The sequence below is a fragment of the Monopterus albus genome, unplaced genomic scaffold (genome assembly GCF_001952655.1).
Source record: "Monopterus albus unplaced genomic scaffold, M_albus_1.0 scaffold52.1, whole genome shotgun sequence".
Classification (NCBI taxonomy): Eukaryota; Metazoa; Chordata; class Actinopteri; order Synbranchiformes; family Synbranchidae; genus Monopterus; species Monopterus albus.
Window position 1 is genome coordinate 653,785 of NW_018127932.1, and position 26,636 is coordinate 680,420.

Consider the following 26,636-nt stretch of genomic DNA (forward strand, 5'->3'; position numbering starts at 1 on the left):
TCTTTGTGCTGTATTTGCACTGACAAAATGTTTTGCTCCATCAACTCCATTATCATTGTTCTTTTGTATACAGCTTTTCTTGGTCACTATATTATTTTATCCATATTTCCTCCCCATAAGCTCATCAGGATGCCCAGTCTTTTTTCTTTTGCTCATTTTCTGTAGTCTGCACTTGAAGGTACCGTGAAACCACAAACCCCTCTTGTCTTTCTTTTCTTACTAAAATTTTAGAGATGCTAATATCTCCAGCTGAAGGCACAAAAAAGGATGTTCAGAGATGTACAATGAAGTGTACAGTATATTCATGTAAACTTATATTTGTTATACTGTCTATTTTTATGTACAATTTTTACTCTTCACTTTGATGACATGCATGTCCATACCTACATGGCAATGCAAATACAGTGCACTGCCAGCGGTGAACAGTGTGCACAAAGAAAAGCTTAAGGCATATCTAAACCTCTGAAAAATCCTTGTGTGCAATCAATACAAATTTGTACTGAGCTTTTATACATTCACTTGGAGCACAGCAGGGCAGACTGAATGCACTGAAATAAAGAGTGGGAGTCAGGGTGAAAATGAAGTTATCTGAGTGACGTTTTCATTGCTATATCTAGAGGACCAGCTGGCAGGATAGTCAGGTGACTGCGTGATTGACAACTTGCCTTGCAGACTAACATTTACTAGCATTCATGGATGCCTGTGTGCAAACAGTGGCTAGCTTTCCCATGAGGGATTATTAACGTACTCTGTCTATCCATCTATCCATCTACCCATTTACCCATCTATCTATCTGTTGACAGATAAAATTTCTAATGCAGTATATTTATGGCATAACAATAACTGGTGATGCTCAGGTGATGACTACAAGTTAGAAAAAAAAATCTGGAGTGTTAAATTAGAAGGGGGTGAGCTAACCAGACCACTGTAGGCTGTTCTCAGTCACTTCTCCTGAAACATCAGCATGTTAGCATTGGCAGTGTGAACATTTAGCACAAAGCGCTGCATTAGTGTTCCTTAAGAACACAAACATGTGAAAACAGTCAGCAGGGAATACGGATGATAGTTAAATTCCTTGTAGACTACTCGAGACCAGGTGTCTGCTAAGATAATTTTCCAGTTTACAAGGAAAGTTAGAGTAAGAATCAGCCTTTGAAAGCAAATCCAGTATGAGACTAGAAGATTTTTATTAACCAACTCTTGTCTCAATAAACCACAGCCTTTACTCACTGTATTTTACAGTCCAATGACCAGCTACTGCTGTCATCTGTGAGAGCAGCTGCTATCTGTTCCCCGAGTGCACTTTTCCTCATCCACAACCCTGTTATATTCCCCTGTTCTCCACATGTCCCAGGGGAGGGGGGGGTTACAGGCGGATTGGAAATGCCATTGGGTAAAAGACTGTGAACTTCCAGCAGAATAAGGAAGACAGATTACAGGTTTGTATATGTGAGTAAGGGTGGAGTGCCTCACTGAATTTTGTGAAAAGAATAAAAAGTCAGTTCTATTTCCAGCGATACATGAAATGCAGAAAAGGGTGTTGTGAGTTGTAAAGGAGAGGAGCCAAAACTGCCAAAATCTCAACTGCCTAGGGAATTGTCACATGGTAGATAATAAGTGGGATGCTCTTACTGTGTGTTTATTTTATGTTTGTGTATTTTTTGTGTATTTTTCACATTAATTTGGATTGCTAATAATTTTTTGCTTGGTTGCATTTCTTGCTTTTCCTTCCATGTCTTATTGTTTCTTGTTCATTTTTCCTTGTATCTTGGTTGTTCCATTGTTTGCTCTGTCTGATTTTCTGCTGTTCATCCTTAAGTAATAATTGATTTGTTTGTACCTGTGCTCACTGTAATTTATCTGCCAGGTTTTTTCGAATGTACCAATTCCAGCAGGGCCCACAGTGGCAACAGGGCTGTGGGACAGCTGGGCAGCTGGACCAGGTTTCTTCAGTCCCAGATCATGTATTAGCAGCCAACAGCAGTATAAAAGACACATTGGCTTAATCCTAATTTAAAGTTTGTTTAAGTCCAGTATCCACATTTACTTTTTCTGTTTTTCCAGCTAAAAATATCTAGCTAATGAATTAACAGTAAATGTTAGGCCCCAACTTTCCATTAAATCTGTCTGCTGTTTGGTGCTGAGCAGGTCGTGGGGAATAGTGCGGAGAAGTGGGATTATCATATATCATTTGCTGACAGTCACTGCCAGGTCCCGGGCTGCTGAAAGCGGTGTGACCACACATACTTAAACAAATAAATAAAATAAATTTGCAGGCTTAGAACAAAAGCAAAAAGCTGCAAGAGGCCCACTCTAAAGCTGTAGGGCTGCTCTGTTGATTTAAATAGAGATTCATAGGACTTAAAGGGAATTCATAAAATGACCTGTTGAGACTTCTATGCTATAACAAACTATAAATACTAACCTTATAGGAACAAATTAATGAATATGATTGGACCTCTGATACCTTGGGCTTTGTGGTCTCTGTATGTGAGCTTTAGAGTAAATGCTAGAAGTATTGGTAGCGATATATAAGTACTTTAATATCAGCAGGGACATCCAGTACTGACTTTCCACATGATGTCTGAAACCTGTCTGAAATAAATATCAGACAAATACTTAATTTCCCTCCTCTCTGCAAGAAAAATAGTCACCTCCATCTCTTTTTCTTCTTTTGTCTGTCATTCATTCATTATCTCAGGTTCAGCCTCTTCATGCCTCCCGACACGCTCCTTTCCTTTCACCTCTTGCCTGCCTCTTTCTCTCTCGACCCTACTTGCTTTGTAACACGGTTCTTTCATTTGCTCATTCCTTTTCTCACCTGCCTGTTCTCTTGTCTGTCAGCATCAGACCCAGGGTCAGCACCAAAGGAAGTGGTCCCCGCTTCAGTTGAAACCAACTCAATTAGGAGGTCTTGGATTTCTCCTTTGTATCTCTTGCATTCTTTTAATGCCCTGTTGTCTTGTGACTTTCTTGTTTAATTGGTCTAGGCTTACACTAGTTGCACTGTCTTGTAGAGAAACTTTTTGAATGTAGGAACATAAGTCATGTGTGTCACCGTGGATGTTTACTGTAATTTAAGACTCCTGGTTCTTGCAACATAGGACAAATGACTGGTGCAGCTTAGAATTACTGAAGTTCATTTGAACACCTCACCTTATCTTCTGGACTGACCAGTCACCTCAGTATTTCCCAAAACAGCTTTGTTTTCCATTATACCAATCACTGAAAGATTTTCAGACAGCAGCCAGGATATTTATGAAGCGGCTGATTCACTTTAGCCACAAATATAAATTGCAACAAAGCTGCATCATTAACTCAGCTATGATTAAACACTGCTCCTACCAGTCATTGTTCATGTACTAACAGGATGTGTTTATCAGAATGATAAACTTTCATTTGGTTAATGATTTGTGATACTTACAAAGCCCCTGCGTCTTGTTAGAAAAGTAAGAGCCAAGCAAAACCCAGCTGTAAATAAGCTGTTATGCTTCAGATGAAGTGCTTGTCGAATCACTGGGGGCCGCATCCAACAGTTGTTGCAAATTTCCAGAACCAGGCAGCAAACATGCAACATTTGGCCAGCTGTGCAGAGGTGATTTTCTCAAGCGCTTTAATCTCCTTTAGCGCCGTTCACTTTGCTTGTGTTAAATTAAAACAAAACTTGTTTAAAAAGCATAAACTTTGAAGGCATTGTGATCATTAGTCCTGGTTACAGTTTGAATTTTAATCTTCTAAACAACAACTGAGAAACAAATTAAAGTCATGCTCCTTACTGTAATACTTAATCTTTTCTATCTTAAGATCCATTCCTGACTTAATCTTGTATTAGTACAACTAGCACACACTGTTAGGTGTATATCTTTCTGTTCTGGCCACGACTCTGTTCCATTGCTGTTTGATTTTGACCTTCAGCTTCACTTCAGGTTGGGAAGTAACTGTGTCCTGCCCTCAGACACAGAGGGAGGATTCATCTACACATCTTCATAACTGATTTCACAGGAGAGTAGAGAATTTCATCCTCTTATCCTTTGTTTCTCATTTCCTGAGGTGAAAGGTGAAGAACATCAGCACCCTGGGATTAAGGGTAGTCTTCATTATGTAAGGCCTGTGTGTGTGTGTACATGAACATTCACATTTGCATGTGTGTGTCTGTCTTAAACGGGTCTTTGGACATTAATTGTGTGCTAAGTACTGTACTGGATATACAGTATGTGTCAGTGCAAGTGTGCAGGTGTGCCCTAGCAAATCTAATCCTTTGGAGACAACTCTATGGAGGTCTGATTTATTTGTGGAGTAGATTCATCTTCTGGTTGGCACATCTGTTTCCCTGCCTAGGGCATTGCGCACACGGCGGATTTGTTGGCTCTGTGCTATGCAAATGCAGTAAGTATGCATGTTCAGTTGCCTGAGTATATTGATACACAGCAACTCAGCCTGGCTTGCTTCAAATCTTTCGACATGGGTGAGACTGAACTTGGATATTTACAAAATATAGAACTTGCAAACCATAATCCAGCAAATACTGTACATAAATCAAGGCTTTAGACCATCAGGATCCTCGGAGTGTTAACAAATGATTTCTGAAAGGAAAGTTGCAGTTTCTCTTTGCCTGATATTTCAGTTACACAAGAGACGTGTCTAATTTACAATCAGTAATGATGTTATGTGTGTGGGAATGCCTGCATGTACTGTTACGTGTCACTTTGAGTGCTGTTGCTTGTTTGCGTGGGGGCTCTTTTCTGACAGGTTTCTTGTGCTGTCAAAGCATATTGTGTGTGAGTGATTACCTGTCATTTCAAAGCCTTGAGCTCTGCTTACTCCCCAATCATGCCACTGTTGTTACTTCTCTGTTGCTCTCCTGCTTTATCTTTCTTTCCAACCCTCTGCCAGCCTTCGTTCTCTCCCTTAGTGCTTCCTCTCTTTCTCTCTGTTTCTCATTTTCTCCTTGTGGTTGAGTATCTTGAAAGGAAAGGTGATAACAGGATCTTGAGGTTGGTGGTTTCTTTGATTCATCATCATCATCATTATTATTATTATTATTATTATTAATTTTCCCAAAGAAGAAACAACCAATGCAGGTCTTCCTGAAATTCCTGCCAGGCCTGGCTGCAGCTTCCATTTATAAGACATGTAACAACCAGGTCCAGAAGTTGTGCTTATGATGACAGGTCTGCTGCCAGTCTCCCTCCACATGGGCCTGAAAACAGCCTGGTGCTTTTATGTTTGTTTGGGACATTTGAATTGTCTAGTTTTATTTTTAATATGTTTTCCACTGTCTGATTTCCTCTATTTTCTTGGTTTTCTTTACAATTGACTCACTGCTAATTTGAGCTACATGCTTACACTCTGCACTGAGCTCGATTCAACTTTTAATAAAGTGGATTTTATTATTGGCTTAGACTTGTATGTTGTTGAGCAAAGGTGCTCTTTATGTTGCATCTGCATTATGAGGATAAACAGCCTCTGCTTTGCTTCTCCAGTCACACATAAATATCTGCAGCTAATGAGAGGCAGTGAGTTACCATCGGTGTATTGATTGCATGGACCACCCCTTGCGCAACACGGCTGCTTTGACTCATGAAAATCTCAGACAGTCATTACTACATGTGTGTTTGCCTGTACTCACTAAAGTGCTGTATAATTAGTCTGAAATTAGTCATTTTTATTTACCTTTTTGGCAAGAGCAAAACAGTCAAACTTGTGTGCATACCTCTGTGTGTGTGTGTGTGTGTTTGTTAAAGCTTTTGAGGGTTTATTTGACCCGTCTGTCAGGCTGTGTGCCAGGTCAACCTCATGTCAGGTAGTTAGAGAGTGCTCTTTAACAACTGGCTGTGTGTGTTTCTGATTTTGTGACTGACTTGGCATCTGATGATCTGTGACAACTTCTTATTGTCTGCTGTATAATCACTGTCACCATCTGTGTACGAAAGACTCAGATCAGTGATTTGCTTAATGCAAAGTTAAGGCAGAGTTAGGAAACATGCTGGTGATGAGAGAGCTCGTGCCTCATTAAGAATCTAGCTCTGGCCAATTTCATGCAACTAGAAAACGCTTGCACCTCTGGGCTCGCTGCTTTATTTCACCTAAAAGTAAGAATCTAGGCATTTTTTTTCCCCCACTGAAGACATTTTGATTTGCCACAGTAAGAAAACCACCGGTGCAAATAATATAATTAATGACGGCTGAATTGCATTTAGCTGCTTTGGTGTCAGGGTCTTGGCATTGTGCATGCTGGCTCGCTGTCACACTGTCTTCTTCTTTCTTTGACACCTGAACAGAACAGTGCCATCATTAATGTTATTAGTAACACCTGTGAAAATGGCAACATGCACTACTTTTATTACTTTATTTCCCTAAAGGTGACACATATAACACCACAGGCAATGACAGAACAGCCCCCCTTGTTAGTTTTATTGAATTTAGACAGTAAAATATTCACTAACTGACTTCAGATTTTGTGTTTGTTGATATGGTGGTGTTATGTCTCCTGGTCATTATTACTGTATATGTACTGTATGTTAAGATATCTATGACAGAAATGGAAGTTACATCACTGTTGAGAGACAGGAAGGTCATTATATAGCCAACCAGTATAAGGATAATTTACACACCTTTCTTTTGTGTGGTTTATATGTTAAGCTGTAATTTACTACTTATGCTAACAGCTGGGAATCGACTGCAGCATAATTATTGAGCTCTTTGTAGGGTTTATTTATTGCATTGTTAATTTTCCCCCTGTAGAGGCCATATATCTCTTGACATATTTGGAACTGGCTTTTGTACTGTAAGTTGTTACAATATAATAACTATCATCCATTTTCTTTTCCTGTGTTTTGACTGACACTACATGGTGAAGGCCACCGTATACATCGGGGCCAAGCCTTATTATGCTTCAGTCTGTGTGGTCATGTGGCACTACGCTGGTATTTAGGTGCCAGAGATGAGGTGTGCTCTGGTGAAGCGTCCCTGTTTGATGATACCTCTGCTCAGTGGGTGGAAACAACAAGATGTCTGAGACAGCTCGGCTCTGGCACTGCTCCCTCTCAACAGGTACAGGGGAGTGTTGAGTCAAATGCCGATTATCTGGTGGGATTCTGTGTGAGGCTAGAAATAACAAATGCCAGTACCCGGTAGAAGTTAAATCCTAAGGGATTTTGCTCAATTAAAGAAGGTTCACATCATTAAAATATTGATCTACATTTATTTAATATTTTCTTTAAAACATTTTTGTCAGTACCAGTGGAATGTGAAAAATGTCTCCATTACTTTGCAAATTGTATCTCACACATCCCATGTGCATTCTTTCTTGCTAGGTCATTATCAGCTAGAACACACACACACACACATAATGCCAGCTGGCATTTAAGGGCAGATTGAAGTCTTGGGGCAGAGGTTGTCTCACATTCAGACAGTAAATGGGGAATCTATTTTCATTCCCTTGTGCTGATCAGGGACACCACTCTCATACATTAAACTGATGACACTTTACTATTTCATAACTGTATTGACCCAATAGAATAAATGCCAGTCTTAAGTGGGACAGCATATAGAGATGGAGTCTTTATGAATGACAAAGGACATTGATTACAGCACACACTTGTCGTTGAATTAAGAGACCACCAAGAAGCCTGGAGCTGTGTGGTTTACCAAGAATAAAGGATAAATGTGATGCTTGCTCATACCGGAAAGCATTTACATAAATAAACGCCCAAGACCGCAGTCTTTGTGTCTGGTTTGATTTAAATCCTACAATAGGTCAGGACGCTTGGAAAGCTCTTTCATGACCATCCTGTCGTCATCCAGCCAAGTTTGTTGTTAAACCTCACAGCAGCAACTTATCTTTGTTTTTTACACTAAAATAATCAGAAAGCTTCCCTCAGACTTACATCATGTGTCTCATCCACCGCAATAAATACGCTTTGGATAATCGCCTGGCCACCTGATGATTTAATAAACCGAAAGGCTCTGTGCTTCAACATGTATGACTGTGTCTCTCTATACAGTGCAGAAGGCTATCGCTGTGCTTCATACTGTACACACTGCATTAGGAGACCGATGGTTAGTGGTGTGCTTCACTGACTGACATGACACATGCACAGCTGTTCCTGTGGGTGGAGGTAAAGGTGAGATGGCTCCAACTAGGTTGTGAAAAATGAAACACACTGTGCACCCTCTCAGTAAATGCCACTGTTTCCAGTTTTTCCATATGACCTTATGATGTGATCCAGTGTAGTGCTGCTGGTAGGAAAAGAAATAGCCTTGTATTTTCAGGCCTTGTAGAAAAGTTAGCTTGTTGAAGTAAAATAACACCTTTGTCTATAATAATTACAATGATTACAATCAAGCACACAGTAGGAACTTAGCTTTCTAACTTGCTGGACCAAGAAAAAAACACTTGAAAATGCAAATCAATTTCTATGTTCCTGTGTTTTCTCCTGCTGTTTTTGGTTGTCTAGCCTCTTTATCTGCAATTCTTTTTTTATTATTGAAGCTGTAAATGTGTGTGAGTTTTGCCTGCTATCACATCTCAACCTGACCCAAGGAGACTTCAGTATACATGTGCTTCCTTAACTCATCTTTCTTCCAAAGGCCCATTCTCTTTTATTGGCTGATTGTGCATTGTTTTGATTCACATTTGAGCCACATCTCTGTCTCTATAAATCATGCCACTGTCAACACTCATTACTCCAGGTATTCAGTGATATTCTGCAGTGCCTTGGTCCCTCTGAAAAGGAAGGAAAACTGTTGACATGATTAGCAGTAAAAACTCTTCCTGACAACGCTGTGTGGTGAATCAAACAGAAGCTAATCCCCGTCCATAGCTGTTGGCTGGATGACCATTTATGGGTGGTTTGGTTGTTGTGTTCTGTTTCCATCTCATCTGATAATCCTCAAGCAGCAGAAGTGGTTGAAATGCTTTGCCACTTCTCAGTATGTAGACAAACAAACCTGCACATTCACTTGCACCTGAGCTTTTGAAATGCTCTTGTATTTGTGTGTGTGTGTGTATGTGCTTACATTTGTATATGTGTATTATATGTATGCATGAATGCCTGCGTGTATACTTTATGTATGAATAAACAATATCCTCCAGTGTGAGTCACAGGGTGGAAATTAAAGCCTGGGTTGATCTCTTCCTCAATAAGCAAACACTTCATTTTGACAGGTCATTAACTAGACATTATCTTTCATTAGGCGCCTCTGCATTACTTAGTCAACACTCTTAGGACACACATGCACATTCACAAATGGAAGCAAACACAGAGAATCTCCTCCACACACACACGGCCTGATTTTATACAGTGCATTTGAAAAAACTGTGCACAGAACAATATCTGAACATAGTGACTAGACTGTTACAGGAAAAACATCCTGGCCATTGATAAAAGTCTTCACTCAAATCTGATTTCTGTGGCTCCCATTCATCTCATTCATTCCCCACTAGTATCACGGCAGACTGATCACACAGCCACTTTACAGATGGTCAGAGTAATTAGATTGACAATGAATTTTACAAGAGTGAAGAGCAGACAATGTTGTAAAGAGCATCCTGATAAAAAGAGGGACGCTCATAAGAGCATCATGAGAGAGGAGATCATCCCATTATGTAGTGGTATTTTAAATGCCTGCTGCTCCTGTCTCTCACAGTGCAGACAAGTGGAGAGGGGCCAAGCCAAAACACCAGCACTGCAAACCTCCTCCTTCTCTACAACAGTATGAGAAATAGAACCTTTGTTTCAGCATTAAAACAGCCCTCTGGTGACATTAATGGGACAACAAATTTTGGGGCAGACACTGGGGCAGTTTCCGGCACACCAGACTCCATCCATCTGCTTGGCACATCGGCACTTTTCCTGTTTGCTCTATCCATCATATGCTGCATCTACCCACCAGTCTCTGCACTCCATCCATCTCCCTTAGTGTTTTTTTCTCACTCACGCCTATAAAACCTGTGTGTCTGCCTCAGCCAAACACACCCCAGCGATCTATCAGAGGGTGATTTCATGGGCTTTTCCCCGACTGATGGCCATTTAGCTCTTCTCACACAGTCCATGATGATTTGTTATTGTAAGTGTTTGTCTTACACATTTAGATTGTTTGCGTTGATGGTACACTGATGAAAAATAAAGACGGTTTATGGAATGAAATAACAATTCATTGTGCCAACAAATCAATGACGCATCAGGGAAATAGGAGGTGATAATGAGATTGTCGTGAAAGAATACTGAATCGATAACAGACGGAGATGAAGGATGTGATGAGATATTGAGATAAATTTGATTCACCAGCACGTTTCTGAATTCACCTTCTAACCAGCGATATGAAAAAATGTCTACAGGCTTGGATCCCCCCACTGCCTCTTTTATTCTTTCTCTTTATTATTGACTGTATTGGTTTTTATACATTGATTGAATTCTGTGTGCTTGTTTTTGTCACTGCTTCAATGCACAAGCTCAGAAAACATGACTGTCACCTTCAGCTAATCCCCATTAAATGTCAGTAATATGATCATTGTGAAAATCAACTGTTAACCTCCCCCCCCCCCCGTTATACAGTTTTGTATATTAGCGTTGCATTTCAGTGGTTTTCTCATCTGGGATGACTGAACTGAGAGCAATACAATCAGGTATCCAATAAGCAGATCAATTTGAGGTTTGTGGTTTATAGCATAAACTTTTTATCACCCTGGGATAGCACAGGAGGTGCATGTGTACATGTGTGAACGCACACATGTACACATATTTTAATGCAACGTGACTCTTCAATAAGAGGAATAGAGTGAAAAACAGAAGTACCTGGTGTCCCCTCTCTGTAGACACACATTACATCCTTTCTATAGAAAAAGTATTTTTATATACTACTTACAAGCATCAGCAAATACCCTTATTTTGTGGTATTGTCTTCTTTTATTGGGAAAAAAACATTACAGAGAGATTACAGGAAACAAGGGAAGAGAGAGTTGAGGAGTCAAATGCAGCAAAGGTCCCTAGCCATACATGAACCAGTTGTAGTTCTTGAGCTACTGAGCCCCCACTCAGAAAATACATTTTTGGAAGAAATGTACAGCTTTTTAAATAAACATCATGAGGAATTTGTTTTATGAATGTACCTGCAAAGTCGCAACATGCAATTTCAAACATACCTGCAAAACATTCAGTAATTACATTTTTTAAACAATATTTGCTCATGGCAACTGAAGCATTGTTAATATTTTTATCTTATGTTTAGGCAATTTTAAGCACTGGGTCCACATTAGGAAGAGATCATAGTCCACACAGGCAGGACCAGTGCTTGAAAGCCTAACCACCCAGTAGCATGCAGCCAATCCCATCTGACACTGGGTGACAGGCCTACCAGCAATTTAGAGTCACCAGTTAACCCAGCCTGCATGCCTCTGGACTGTGGGAGGACGCCTGAGTAAACCCACACTGGTCTGCAGTGAGGTTTGAACCCAAAACCTTCTTGCTATGAGGCAAATAGGTGCTAACCACAGAACCACCCTGTTGTAGTTAGGTAACAGCCACTGCTTAGTACTTTAACTAGTATTAAAGTGAGCTTTGTGAAAGAAGGTGACACTTACTAGACTGGAGAAAATTATGCCAGTGAACAAAATCCAGGCAGCAAGTGGGTTTTCTCCAAAACGTACTGTATGTAGCAAAAATATTCAGCAGTTTACAAGTGAAATTTTTTAGGAGACAGGATTGCAACTTATGATGAAGAGGCAATAGCACAACAACAGTCAGTATTACATTTCTGTGAAAGCCTTGTATAAGCTTACTGCCAGGACATCAAGATGCTGTTGAAATGACAGCCCACTAACTCGACTTTGAGCCTTTCACTGTCAGACTGTATCTGAATATGACAAATACCAGATGGATGGTTTGTATAAACATCAATTGTCTAGTGATTATCCGTCACAGAGGACACCTCCACATAATATGCTCCAGTCTGAATGTGTGTGGGTCTGAGTCTGTTTGTCTAATGTATCTTTTCACAGAAATGACACCACTGACTGGACAGAGAGGACACATCTGAGACAGACTCCGCAAGGACACACGGCATGATTAACAAAGGCGGCAAAAGGGGGTTAAAAAATAGAAAAAGGAACTGAAAAGTGAAGTGAATGAATCAGAGAGAAAAAGTATGCACTTTACACTCATGGGTAATTCATACGGATTTCTATTCTGCCTGGTTTTCTTTCCCTGGGACAGTAAACATAAAGAGATACAACATTATTCAGCTGCTCTCCATAGTGTACTAGACCTAAAACACAAGCTCTATATAGTGAGGCAGACAAAAGGGAGGTTATCAGACACCCACATTGTCACAGATTTGCTACCAGATGACAGGCAATATAACATGGCTGCGTATGTGTGTGCCACTCCGCCTCAGAGGGTGTCATCCCTCAGGCAAACTGTGGCATCGGAAGCAGCAGCCCACCTGACATCTGTCAAAAGCTATCACAGGTTTTAAAGACTTCAAATACACCAGGGGGTCAGGGGTTACATTTTTCTTCTTTCCCTTAGACAGCAAAACGGTGTGAAAAACACCTGAAAAGTTTGGAGAGGGAATCTCATGTTTTCTGAAGGTCAGGCACTTGTCCTTTCCTGAATGGCGTCATTGCGTATCTCTGGCTCAGATGGGTGGACGGAGGTTTCAGAAAGCTGGAGAGACAGAGTGAAAAGTGACTTAGAGCACGGCGAGGACAGGTGGAGAGCGAGAGCGGACAAACAGCTTGGATTAGGTTATAACAGGCTTGATGAAAACAGAATGATCTGATAGTAGTACATTAAGATGAGAATAAACAGCGTAAAGGACAGAGAGAAACTAGTTCAGATGATATTATGTGGTTTGGAGCCAGACCTCTGGTGTAGTTATTAGAACTGTACAGTGACGTCTGTGGATGTAAAGGACATGGTATACTCTCTGCAGACCATACACTGTAGTTGGTTTCATTTTTGAGGTTTTATGGTGGCGATTTTTTTTCTTTTATGATTCTTAACAGAACACAAGGGTTAAACATAAAGTTTTATCTGTATACACAGTATTTCTGTATACTGAGTGTTTTATTGAAGGGCCATGTTACAAACAAAGCGAAATGAGCACAATATAATTTAGACAAGCACAGTGATTAGCGCTGTTGCATGAAGGTTCCAGGTTCGAGCCCCGGCCGACCCAATGCCTTTCTGTGCCGTGTTTGTTCTCCCTGTGCCTGTGTGGGTTCTCTCTGGGTACTGCGTCTTCCTCCCACAGTCCAAAGACATGCAGATTAGGTTGACTGGTGACTCCAAATTACCCCTAGGAGTGAGTGTTGGTGTGTGTGATTGTCTGTCTCTACCTGTCAGCCCTGTGATGGACTGTCGACCTGTCAGCTGGGACTGGCTCCAGACCCCCTGCAACTTCCGTCAGGATAAACAATAATGGATGGATGGATGATTTAGATAAATAACCATAAAAACTAGAATACTATATTACAGTACAGGTATGTGTGTGTACTATAACAAAATTAAGCCTTGAAAAACAAAACTAAAATAAACGATACTAAATGCTATACACATTCAAATGTGCAGAACAACACAGAGCTTCTGAAAGACAGTCAGATGTATTAAAGCTGACAAGGGCATGGAGCTTTCATTGTTTTGTTTTAATGTGACTGTACATTATGTGTTTGTTAACGTGTGACTGTGTGTGTGTGTGTGTGTGTGTTAGGTCTGATTAGTGTGCATGTGACTCTTCAGTCTCTCTGCACATCATCGATCAGTCACTCAGCCAGTATTGGCAGTGCGACTCAGGCCAAGCTGACAGCTCAGTGCTGGAGGTCACTGGCTGTGGTGAATAATGAAAGAAAGTATCATTTAGACATTTGAAGTGCTTTTTAATAGTGATTAACAAGGAGGCTTTTCCTTCAACTTTTGGAACCTCGAGGCTTCGAAATACCATCAGTAACAGCTATTTCTAAGTGAATCCGTCTTACTGCATCTTTTTTTTGCTAGGTGCAGGGATGTTCTGGAAAAGAATCTTTACTCTTCTCTCCCACAATCCTACAGAAACACTTTGTATATGTTTGTATATACTTTCCTGTTTCAGTTCAATATGTGACATACTGTCTTCATTCTGGCTGGCATCTCTGTAGTCTTGACTTGAACATGCACATGCAAATCTTTAAGTTTTGTGCCATTGAATATTCACAGTGCAGTTTGGCTCGTGAGAGTGCTGCCAATGACAGGGGACTAACCTTGGGGTTGCAGTGCCTGAGGTTGTGTCGCAATAGTTTGTTGAGTGTTCCTCCTTTCCTCTCAGTTCTCTGCCTTTTTTTTTATCAGTGACTTGCAACAACAACAACAACAACAACAACCTGATGGTCCGAGTGACTGTTTGAGCTTTAGAGTAGATGTGAATAGTCTGGTCACAAGGTGCTGGAAGTCTATGTGTAGATACTGATTAAACAACCAAATCAGGCTTGATTAGAAGTTGACAAGCTGCATCGTACAGCTGCACTGACAAGTAGTTTTCATGTTGTGTTATGAAACTAAAGAAGTTTATTTTAAATGGCAAATATCAGTTTCGGTATAATAATAATAATATATGTTCCAGAGTGAGGATTTGTGATGACTTATTGCTGTGTAGGACTGGCTAACATGATCAAACCACTGGAAATAGAGTAAGAGAAACTGGTGTTCAGAAACCAGTCACTAAATCTATTAGTAAATCAACAAGGGTCTCCTTACCGTTGATGGAACAGGTGAACTGCAGGAAATGATCTTGAATTAAAAGCTTGAAAAGACGATTCTCTTGTCCTTCATGTTCTCTGCTGTTGAAAATTATGGAAGTAAACAACAAAACAGGAGACCTTGGTACCCAGCTGGCACCATGCCCAGTATTCTGTTTAGAGATATAGCAAGGTTGTTTCGGGGTCGCTGCACAACTATGACGTGTACACATCTACGTCTGAAAATCCCAACCCCAACACTTACCCTCGCAGTCACAGACAGCCCCCTCATCAATGACTCACCATTTATCTTTCCTTTGGCAGCGAGTCGATAAATCCCCTCTAACTCATCATAAATCGATCTCCCAACTTCCCCTATTCTTCATGCTTGCACCCTCCTCCTCGCCTTCATTTAGAATCCACCTCTCCTTCTCTCCTTTCATTTACCACACACAGGAATCCAATCACTCTCCAAATGCCTGTATCTGTGAAATATCTTGTTGATATTAGATGACAGAAAAAGCTGTCTTTGTAGTTACCGTGGGCCTCCCTCCATTTATTGGCAGCATACAGGGCTCACATGAGGCTTAGCAGGGGGAGGCATCCACCACCTTATGACCTTAACTCTCCTCTTTTCCAAGGTATTTTAGTGCCTTTCAGTAATAAATTCAGGTTAAAAATGATCACAAATAAACCCACCATATGGGCCTATGTGTGCTCCTAGTGCGTCATTAATGCTCTCCAGTCATATCTAAAAAAATGGTGTTTAAATAATCTTGATAAGTCACTGGGAGAAGCTGGACTTACTGGTGGGCTAGTCTACAAACTGGGCCAATGGCTCAATGTGGAAAACATACAACATCAGAGAGAGAGAGAGAGAGAACAAGAGCTAAACTGTGTCATGGTAGCCTGTGGTTGTTCATGTACTGGTGTCTTTACAATGGTTAAACACTAAACAATAAATCTACAGCCTTACAAGATTATATATGCAGGTATTTCTATTTCATGTATTGTACATGGTTCCCATATAGCATGACACAGGTCACATGTGATGGTGTGTTTTGGTGAATCAGGCTGATTCAGAAGTCCAAGGCTGATTTTTTTTAAATCCCTATTGTGCTGCTGCTGCTTTCAAGGCATATTTAAAAGTAAAAACAATTTTGGTGGGGCATCACTTTATGATGGTTGCAGCAGGTTACCTCTTACAGAACCCAAACCCTGACTAATAAGTTCATGTGTGGGTGATTCTTTTCCGTGCTCTGTTTCTCTGTTTGAGTGTCTGCTGAGCTGAGCTGAGCACCTCATCCTTCCTCCCTGTGTGGCTGGCTGTGGGGACACCTGCATCTAATCACACAATCAACTCCTGCCCTCTCTTCAGTGTTCGTCAGTGCTCAGTAATAGCTAGAGATCCGCCAGTTTTGTAGCTTGGTTTTTGGTTTCCTGCTTCACTTAACTTTTCATTTTTGTTTCTGTGTGCTCACATGGAAACAGGCAGTTCAGTGGCTATGGACATGTGCTTCAGTGATTATTTCAGTCACTGAAATTCAGTGACAGGACATCAAGCCTTAAGGACGAGGTCTATTGCCAACCTTTAAGGCAATGTGTCTGATTCAGATGTCAACTGATTCCTGAGAGAGCAACATGGATGACAGAGTGGTGTGTGAATGAGGAAGAATTTAGCAGCCTGCACACAGTTTACACTTCAACAGGGGCCGAGAGCTCGAACATCCAAATAAAAGAATAACTTCACCACCCAGTAACAAGCTGGCAAATATAACTGTTCGTGTCAGAGATTGATGAATGAACAGACGCGTGGAAGGCTGGAGAGCATTACTGATGCAAATCCTGATTTGATGTAGAAATATGGCCTCAAAGACAGATTGCTTGACAGATTGCGACCAAATGTCATAGTGTAGTAAGCGAGCACGATTGAGGCGAAGACAGAAGAGCGGAGAGGAAGAGAAAGGATAGACACAAGGCTTCCCTGAGCCAGTGAGTATTTATGGATCAGATATCGTCAGAACCTCTGCTTGGCAGCAGCAGTACGCGCCTTGCTGCTGATGTTTCTGTACTCATCCGACATATCTGTAGAACATTAGGCTGGAGGATGTGGTGGTGATTTTAATGGCAGAGTGGCAGGCTGACGACCAACTCACTGAGTGAGATGCTGTATGAACGAAGCCAGAGATCTACTGCTTTATGCCAGTGGGGGGGAAATGTCGGGAAACTCACTGTCATGTTCATGTTTTGGCCAGATGTACATCTGTTATGCAATTAAATTAATTTTGTATCCCCCCCCCGTCTTTGCTTATGTGTACCGAAGCGTGTGCGTGCGCGCGTGCTAGCCCCTTGTGAGAATGCCAACCAGAAGCGCGCATGGTTCACTCAGCTGCTCAGCTTCCGAGGGCGCACACAGAAACCGACTGGGGAACGACTTCCATGGGGCTTTGTTTTGGCAGAACAACTATGACTTATTAGACATCCTGGAGAACAACAAAACCACTATTTTTTCCACATTGAATCGCCATCATATCTGCGGTTTCCCACAGATCCACATTCCGGCGCACACGGGGAAAATGAAGGCGAAGAACCATGACCAAAGCTTGTCGGACTCCAGAGAGCTGGACGGATCCTATGACCAACTAACGGGTGAGTGAAGCGGTGGATGTGTCTGATTACCTAGAGGAAAAAAAAAGATCCAATATGCAAATCTGTAGAGATCCCGGTCCACCTAACTTCAGCTCGCTTTGGAATGTCACAGTGTGTTCGCCATTTATCTCATCGCCAAACGTCAAAGAACTAAATACTTTTGTTTTTTATGGTTATTTTGTATAATGCGCAACTTTGTACTGAAAGTTTGGCATATTGTCTTACTCCAATTTTCAGCGTCCAGGATAACCCAATAAATCCTGTAGTTGCCGTGTTACCCCATCTAAGTAGTCGAACCTTTTATAGATCGTTTTCTGGGCATTAAGAGAGACACTATTTGAATGGGGGAAAAAATACACATATTGGATCTTTTAATGTCCGTGTTGCATGTTAGTGTGAGTGCCTACGTGGTGCGTAATGTTGGAAAAAGATACTTGATTTCTGTCAATTTTAAGACTGTGTGATATTATTTTTTTTTTTTTGCTGGTCTGGCTCAGTCATGGGAGACCACCTTGTTGTCGCTGTCTTGACTGTTGTGAAAAGCGCTGCAGGATAGAGAACACCTGTCTGACGGATCTCATGTCCAAATTGTGGAGCTCGGCCATTCCACTGCTTTTGCATGTTTTCCTTTAGCCTTTAGTCGTGAGCTTTATCTGCCCAAGTCTGGGTCTGTAGTTAAAAATAGACCGAAATTCTGTGCAAGCACTAGGCGACAATTAATCCCATGTGGATTTTTTAGTGGGGCAAATGTGAACATGCTTTTGATGATCTGCTCTGTGATTTACACAGCACTGGATCCTGCCTATATATTGCGCTTTGTTTCTCTATGGGCTTGTATGCATGTAATTGGGCTGAGCAAGCAGATGACAGCACTTCCAGTATCTGTCCACTTACAGTTTTCCCAGAGTGATAGCAGCATGCCTGCACACACTTGTGCTTTGTACAGTATGGGCTCCTTTGTGAGCTGAGCACTCTCTTGAGGTGTTTTCCTGTGTCACCAAAGCCTTCCATTCTCTCATTATAGCTCACAGCTTATATGAACTTGGTTTGCCTCTTAAATGTCAACTGTCTAAATAAAATGCTTGCCTTTATGCCTGAACACATCTCAGGCCTGCAGAGGGAAGTTGTCTGTGCACCTCAGACTCAAAAGGGATATTGTAATCTTATTTGCACTAGTCCACACTTTGGCAGCTAAGCAGTGCTTTATCACAAATTTAATATGTCCTAAATTAAGGGAAGACTGAAAGATGCCCTCAGCAGACATGCCATATTTGTGTGTGTGTGGGTGTATGACTTCAAAAACATCCACCAGGCTTTATAACTCAGCATTATATAATATAAAAAGTCATGCCAAGCACCCCACAGTGTGCTGACCATCATGTTTAGACAAACAATGAGCTTTGCAGAGACTCCACAACAGCAGCGTGACTGACTTTTCCCCTGGCGGCTCTTATCAGACTATTACCTTTATAACTGCAGTCACATACAGATGGATATGTAATCCACATATGGTTATGAGACCTATTACGGATGTTTAGTAAATATGACAGTGGAAGAGATTAAATGTTCAATGTAAATCTAAGCTCTTTAGAAGATAACATTTTCCTCTGTTCAGTCCAGCTTGTTGAAAAGGTTCGTATCTGACTGCCCTCAAGAAGTCGCATTGCTTTTTAAATAGTTGAGCAGGAGGGGTAGCGGGGGCTCAAGTCACTCAGTGTGGCAGAACAATTTACTCTTTCCATAGTTTTTAATAACATTTTCAAATCCTGTCATTGTAAGATGCTATCAGCTCTAAAACATCCTGGGTCTTGATAGTTTTCATGGTTATTAAGGCAGGTGCTTGCCATTAAGAGTCGGTAATGAAGATGCAATACATTTAAAGCTTTGGAGAAATGTGGCTTGTTTTCTGTTGGTGGTATTTTTCATAGGAGTATGATTGTATAGAGTCAGGAGTAGCTGACTGCAAAGTGATTGTGTGTGTGTGTGCATGAGAGAGAGAACAGGTGACAGGTGATTTTCTGCTCTCTACTAAAATTTAAAAAAGTGTGATGTGAATGCATGACATGATGGCGTGGGGTTTTTTTTGTGTGGGAAGGGCAGCTACAGGTGAGTCATTATTCTTACAAGCAACTTTTGTGTGCGTCTGGGCGAAATGAGAGACAGAGTGAATGTATGTTCTCAAAGTGCAGCTGACCTGTGTAGCTTAAAGGTAGTGTGGGTGGTCTCCAATCACCACTGAGTGAAATGTAGCCTTCTAGAAATAACACACTCTCACCCTGCTGCATTGTGCTGAAGTGCGCCCCACTGTGTGTGTGTGTGTGTGTGTGTGTGTGTGTGTGTGTGGTAACCTGGCATTCCCTGAGAGCTGAGAGGTAATTATAGAAGCCCGGTGCATTAATCTTCTCTTCCACCTCACAAGAGGAATCATATCGGACACACACACACACACACATATATGTACAGGATGGCTTTTCTGCACATATGCAGCTATTATCTCAACCTCCTCTAAAGGCTAAATAAGCTAGGGATAGACAGTAAGTCTGCCAATCCTCTGTGTGTTCTGTGTGATACTTAAACATTTCAGGTGTACTGTATCTTTGCATTGTGATCTGCCTTGTTTTTCAGCTTCTTTGCTGTGTTGTGCCACTCCAGCCCAATGTTCAGATAGTTTATTTTGTTTCCCTCCATGCTCAGATTGGCAATCCAAATTTGCCAAACCCTTCTGACCACTGGAAAAAAAAAAGACTGGATAAAGAGTTTAACCGTGCATGTAATAATGGCTCAGTGTAGAGAGATAATTACCACCACTTTTGTGAGAAATTTGTTCTGTGTTTAGAGCTAAAATGATCATTTGACAGAAAATTAATACTTACCCATTTAAATAATGTTTGAAGCAAAAATGCAAAAAAGCTTCTGTTTTTTCATAAATGAATATTTGGTGTTTTAGTCTTGTGTGTTAGCTTTACTGCAGCTTACCAAGTTGCATATTGGGCTATCAAGAGCTGGATCTTGAATAACTTTCTTCAGTTAAATGAAAACAATGAAACAGTAGTTGTTGGTCAGGTTAACAGCAACGGATACAGATTATGTGTGTGTGTGTGTGTAGGCTGTGCAAAGATGCCCCTGAGACAATCCAGCACATAATAGCGGGGTGCAAGATGCTAGCAGGCAGGGCATTCATGGAACGCCATAACCAAGTGGCTGGCATAGTGTACAGAAACATCTGTGTATTCATTCTGAGCTATAGTCAAATCATGCACGCTGCTTTTTGGACAAGAGTATTTAGAAGGCATCTGAATGTAGCTAAAAAATGTGAATGAAAGATTGAAAATGTGTTGAGGATAGTTTATACAACAATCTCTCAGATTAAATGGACATCCGTTCTTGGTAAAGTGAATTTACAGCTTATTTCCCAATGGTTAGCACAGTCCTGTGGATTGCATTGCTCACACACTCCTGCCAATGATCCTAGAGAAATGCCAACGTTCCACTTTTTATGTTCTTGTAAAAAGTTGTAGATGGGACTATAAACTTTGTAGGTTGATTGAAGTCAAGTCTTTTAAATCTGAGTTAACAAATATGTAGATCTTTATGTAAAGTTGTCTCTTGCTGCTCTCAGGTCTAGAAGAGAATTGTCTGTGACAGCTCCGAACAGTACACAGAGCTCTTAATGAGTAATGATGAAACTTTAAATCAGGACAGACCTCTCTTTCAAGAGAGAGACAGTAGAGGTGCTAAGGTTAAGGATACTGGCAGGTGTGGAAGCTTCACATCATACCCCTGCATAGTGACTTCTAAATGGCTCCTGTGTTCAAAAAATAATAATTTATAGTTGCTGAACTGAACTAATTCCAGGGCAAATGCTTTCATAATAGTTTGTCAGGGGGAGTTTAGCCTGGAATTACCTTCTCAGGACAGCAGTTTTTGATGCAGCTGTAATTGCCACTGACACTAAATACAAACCTTAATTTCATGTGTTATCTGAACTGCCAAGACATGTGACACATTGCCTCACTGAGGATCTTCTCCGAGCCTCTTCCTGGGCCTGGTTTTCTCCTAAAAGTGCCAGAAATGCTGCTGCAAAATGACTGGATTCCTACATGGAGGAATGCTTGGAGGGGCTCATTTAGGCTTATCTGTCACAATGGTTTCATCAATGAGGGAAGGAAAGAAGGAAGGAATAATGAAAGGCAGGCAGGAAGGATGGGGGGCAAAGCAAGGACAGAGGCATTGTGCAAGAAGATGAATTAATCTGCAGATACTATTGCATTTGCCAGGCAAATCCCAGAGACGCTCTTTGGTAGTCTGTAGGCGTTGTTTGCCCTATTACGGAAGCTCTTCCTGCCAGTCGTATCCTGCTAATGCACACCTTCTATCCATCAGTAAAATCCTATAATTATATGAGTGGCTCACCTGAGACCTCATGAGGTAAGGCGGATTGGATGTTTGAATGTAGGAACGAAGACATTTATGTAATTGCCCAGCCGTCCTCCGCTGTCCTCTTCCTTATGTCCCCAGTATATTTCTAAATAATCTGACAGTCACCGCATGAGCTGCACTCTCACTCTTTTTCTCTAACTCGATCACACTCCTACTCACGCCATCTCTACTCTGACAAATAAGATTACATAATAATTTCATATATATTTTGGTTTTTAACAGGATGACTTGTCTTTCTGTGTCCTGATTCATCTCACCTCTTCTTCAGTGCTGTTTTATTTGTTTGCTTCTATACTGTTGCCTGCACACCTTAACTTTCCCATCATCCATCCTCAAACCAGGCTCTCCACATGGCCCCTGTCATCCCGCTCTCCTCTCCAACCTTTCAGGCCATGGTGGTTAATGCAGCAGGAAGCCAGAATCGATTCTAAAGAGTTCTAAATTTTTGACTGAATCTACAGAGGGCAGGGCAATTGTTAATTAAAATTAATCCTGCTCACCTCACCCCTTGGGCCCCCCACCCATCTGTTCTTCTTCTTCCCTTCTTTGTAAACACATTAATTTCTAAATGCCTGCAGGGAGGAAGAGGAGAGGAGGTGAGAGAAATGGGGAGGAGCAGAATTTGATATTAGTTGATTGAGGCTGAAGGTGACATCACAGAATAAAAATTGAAAGATAATTTCTGTGTTACAAATATCAGGAGTCCCCCCCCCACCCCCAAAGCATCAGAATGACACGGTTGCCTTGTCACAGATGCTTAGCAATACTGACTGACAGAAATTGTTTCTGAGTGTGACAGATGCCTGCGCCATTCGTTGTGCATCTCTCTTGCTTTGCTTTACTGTCGCTCTGAGCTTCTAATCTGCATTAGAGGATGATTTTCTGTCCATTAGCCCAGTCATCCTGCATTACACTGACTCATCAGTATGGAGAGGAGAGGTCAGCAGATAGCGAAACATTGTTACTGTGTACTAAAGCAAAGGTCACAACTCCTGTTCCCCTTCGTGGCATTTTACTCATTTTGTGTATAAGAGAGAGCCCTTTGTCAGCAGGGTTTATCTGTTTCACATTAAAGATAGGAAATCACCGGTGGTAGCTGCACTCTTTCTTTCTCTCTCTGTGTGTGTGTGTGTGTGTGTGTGTGAGAAGCCATACGCATTTGTGTAGAGGACGTCTGAAGGCCACATGTGACCGTCATAGACTGAGTGCTTTGGGGCAGAGCATGTCTGGAGGTGTGCATGCTTCACTCTTTTCTTTTTAATTACATTACAGTTTGCTGGGTCTTTCAGGCGGTGTGTGAGAAATGGAATATGGTGATTAATTTTAGCCATGTATTATGAAAGCTTCCAATATTTGGTCTTAGTCTTGACTATGCCATTACTGTATTTTGGAAAATACAGGATGGATTTTTTTTTCACGGTTTTTATTCTTCATTAGATATGAACTGTTTTTAAAATCCTCATAGTTTTGACATGTCCGCTCTTGTGGATAGAATTCATTTAACTCTTAATTCAATATAAAATTCAGTTTTCTTATTGTAAAGCAATTTATTTTACAAATACTCTTTTGGTTACAGAAAACATGAACAAAGTATTTAAAATTGAGAAGATGCTATTTCTTTTGAATTTAGCTCTTAAAAAAAATTAAACCATTTGATTGGTTTAAAAACAATCTCTCTTTTGTGAAGGAAAATGTCTACACTTTGCAAGTTGCAGCTTTTTAAATGTGGTGCTTGTAACTCTATAAAATTTGTCTGGCTATCTAATTGCTCTTGAAATGTATACCACCAGTTCCTTAGTTACCGTACGTACATCTACTATGAAAATTGGTAAAGCACTTACTGTAGGGCACAAAACTGCAAGACACTGCTTTTGTTGCAAACATCCTGCAAAATGGCATCATTCTAACAGATGAACTGATGTACTATTCATTCACACTCCCATGTGCACATACACTCACTCGCACACAGTGGTATCACCTGGAGCAACTAGAGGTTTAGTCTGTTGCCTGCGAGAAGCCAGGAATCAAACCGCCAACCTTCGGGTTCCTGCTCTACCTCCTGATCCACAGTCGCCCCTGTGACCACTATGCATGATGGTGTTAGGAATCTGTTACTATTCCTCTTATCTGTGTGTGCAGTAAGCAGAGGCAGACAAACAAGCAGACAACGAGTGACTAATTTAGCTGAGGACATTTTCTTTATTCATCAAAGGTTCTTTGGTAAAAAATTTGGTGTGATTGACGACACAGCCAAGAGTGATTAGGAGAGAGGTGGAGGTGATTAGAGGAAGCCTGGGGTGTGCTCTTGTCAGGAGCAAATTCTCTCTCTCTCTCTCACACACTTATATACACACACAGGTTTTTTGGCCTGAGGGATGGCAACGCAGGAGAGCACAGCAGTTGGTCTTGCAGTCAGTTACTTCTGAAATACTTTTAGACAAGGTCTTGTCAATAACATTCACACTGTATGCAGGCACCCAGCAGTCAGAAAATAAACCACAATATGGTCAGTTAGTCCACCATTTGGGATAAACTCGGTGTCTCCCCGTGCACACAGTGTTTACTGTAGCTGATGGGCCAATCAAGCCACGATCAGTGGAGGCCCCATGTCCGGTCAGTGGTTATTGAGGGTAGAAATGTTTTATATTATTCCTTTGTTATTTGAAGGAGAAGTTATTTAGTGATAAAACAACTTGTGTAACACTTCATGATGTTGAAGTTTAGTAGATACTTCCCACTCAAAAATGTCTCCTTTATCAAAACAGAAGTGGATATCCATCAAACAGAGTTGACCTTGCTCAGTTCAACTTAATGAGACAAAATGAGAAGGAAGTGCTGTAGAGATGCTCAATGGAAAACTGTCCTTGAATTTGGAAGTATCTTTATGTCTATGCTGGTTATAATATATAGTAGCAAAAATGATCTTTGAGGCCGTATAAATTTGTCTAGCATCATTAGCTCCTTGGCAGACCTAGCTGCACTTATACTGGCCACAACATGGCCACCTTCATAATTGCCCCTCTGTCAGCCTGGGGCCAGGTTGTCAGAGGGACACGTCCTGACAGCTTGGTCTTTATCTCTCCCAGGAGTGATGCTGAAGTCAGCCAAATCCTTAACCAGCTAAATATGCACAGTGTGACAATGCAGAGGGAAATACTGTAGGACCAAATGCGTTTTCTGTGGCTACGATATGGTTCAGGGCATTACAATTATGTGAAGGGAAGTTATTAGGAAACGTTGAACTGCTGAGCTAGACGTTTTGTGCTCAAAAAGTGTCGCTTGGGGTCCGCCCCCCCCTGAGAACCCAGCCTGTGCTTCCTCTCTGACAGCCACGCCAAACTACACAATTTCCAAGATGCAGACTTTACAAGTCCAACAACATATTTATATTCTTGAAAACCCATTTGCTTTAATCATTTCCATTGCACACAGTGCTCACTTTGGGTGTTTGCTTTTTGGCTGTGGGGGATAAAAATCCTATTTTTTCCCTCTGCGACCTCTCTCTGGCCCTGGTTAAACAGATTACTCACACTGCAACCTGACATTCCATAAGTGCTTCTCCCCAGTAAGCACTATGGCCCAGCACCAGAATTTCACAAGAATTTATGGAGTCTACTAATAAATACACACACATATATATATATATATACACACACACACACACCTCACACATACAGGGGGTTTTGTTTTTTGGAGGGTGACAGTCAGGACAGCACTAGGATTGTTACTGACCCGAAGCAGTGCAACAGCCACGGAGATTACCATCAATGATGGACTTGTACGTAATATCGTAGAGTATAGTAGAGGTAAGAGACAGGAAGGGAAATTCTACTCTGACTGTGGCTGTCTCACTCAGATCACAGCTTCATTCTATTTCTTCTGGCTCACTATCCACCTGGTTCCTCAGCCTGGGTCTATCCCACATGAAGCGCGACTGTTTGATGCCGCTTCCACATCTGGACCAATTTTGGTGAAAACACACACATGTTTTCTTTCCTCATGGGGCCTTTACATTGAATTACATTCATTTCCTGGAGACTTACCCTAACCTTTAACCATGCTGTGATCCTAAATTTCAGTCATTTACATGGTGGTACCAGCATTTGGTCCCCACAAAGAAGGTTGAGTCCCCAGAATGTGTGTGTAAACAGATTGGGTCCCCACAGTGTGAGTAATACATGAGCACATACAAAGTCTTTCTTGCTGTCTGACAGCAGTGGGGTGTAACAGCCAGAATCAGCCCAGATATGGATGTTTATGAGCCAGACCTGAGGTAAAACACAGGTGTATACAGTGTTCACCAGAAACCTGTTGCCACCTCTGGCAGATCCAGGATCCTTTTAATGTAAGCATTTGCTGACATGGCTGAGGTGTGATAAATAAGATAAACATGTGCAGGATCCAAATCTAATCCTTTTAATTTTATTATTAAAAAAACAGGACATCACAATATAACATAAATTTGGATGGCTAATTAGTTTTCTTGGAAATTGCAACAGTACTGTACATTACACAGAGCGCACACCCGGCCACACTGACTTGTTGGCCTAACAAGTAGTTGATGGCCTGCTCACTTTCGCTAGCTGCTCATTTCCTGTGACATATTGTTAGTTGTGCAGCTGTGTGTGTTTTTAAAGGGTCTATCAAGCATTGAATCATTCAAGTATTTTTGTTTTTCATTTCACCATTAGTATCATTGCTATCTTGGCAGGCTTTAGACCAAAGTGTTATTTAACAAGCAAGTAGTTCCTTTCCTCCAGTTATCCAGACAAATTTAACATTGACATAACAGTGCTTAGTTACATAGTATGTTAGTTAGGATTAGGATAACAAT

At 41.2% G+C, this 26,636-nt stretch overlaps 1 protein-coding gene across 5 annotated transcripts in view; it reads left to right on the forward strand.

Moving 5' to 3' along the window:
• LOC109961139 (Kv channel-interacting protein 2) overlaps positions 1 to 26,636 on the forward strand; it is a 138,206-nt gene that overhangs the window by 36,471 nt on the left and 75,099 nt on the right. For 4 of the 5 annotated variants that reach the window (XR_002275099.1, XM_020601772.1, XM_020601774.1 and 1 more), the window contains exon 3: positions 17,263 to 17,362. Coding sequence is in view for 4 of the 5 variants with exons in the window: in XM_020601772.1 (XP_020457428.1) it covers positions 17,263 to 17,362 (100 nt within the window). In the remaining variant the exon portion in view is untranslated. Of the gene's footprint in view, positions 1 to 16,123; positions 16,706 to 17,262; positions 17,363 to 26,636 lie in introns of those variants that run through there. The other variant, XM_020601777.1, reaches the window with a different exon arrangement.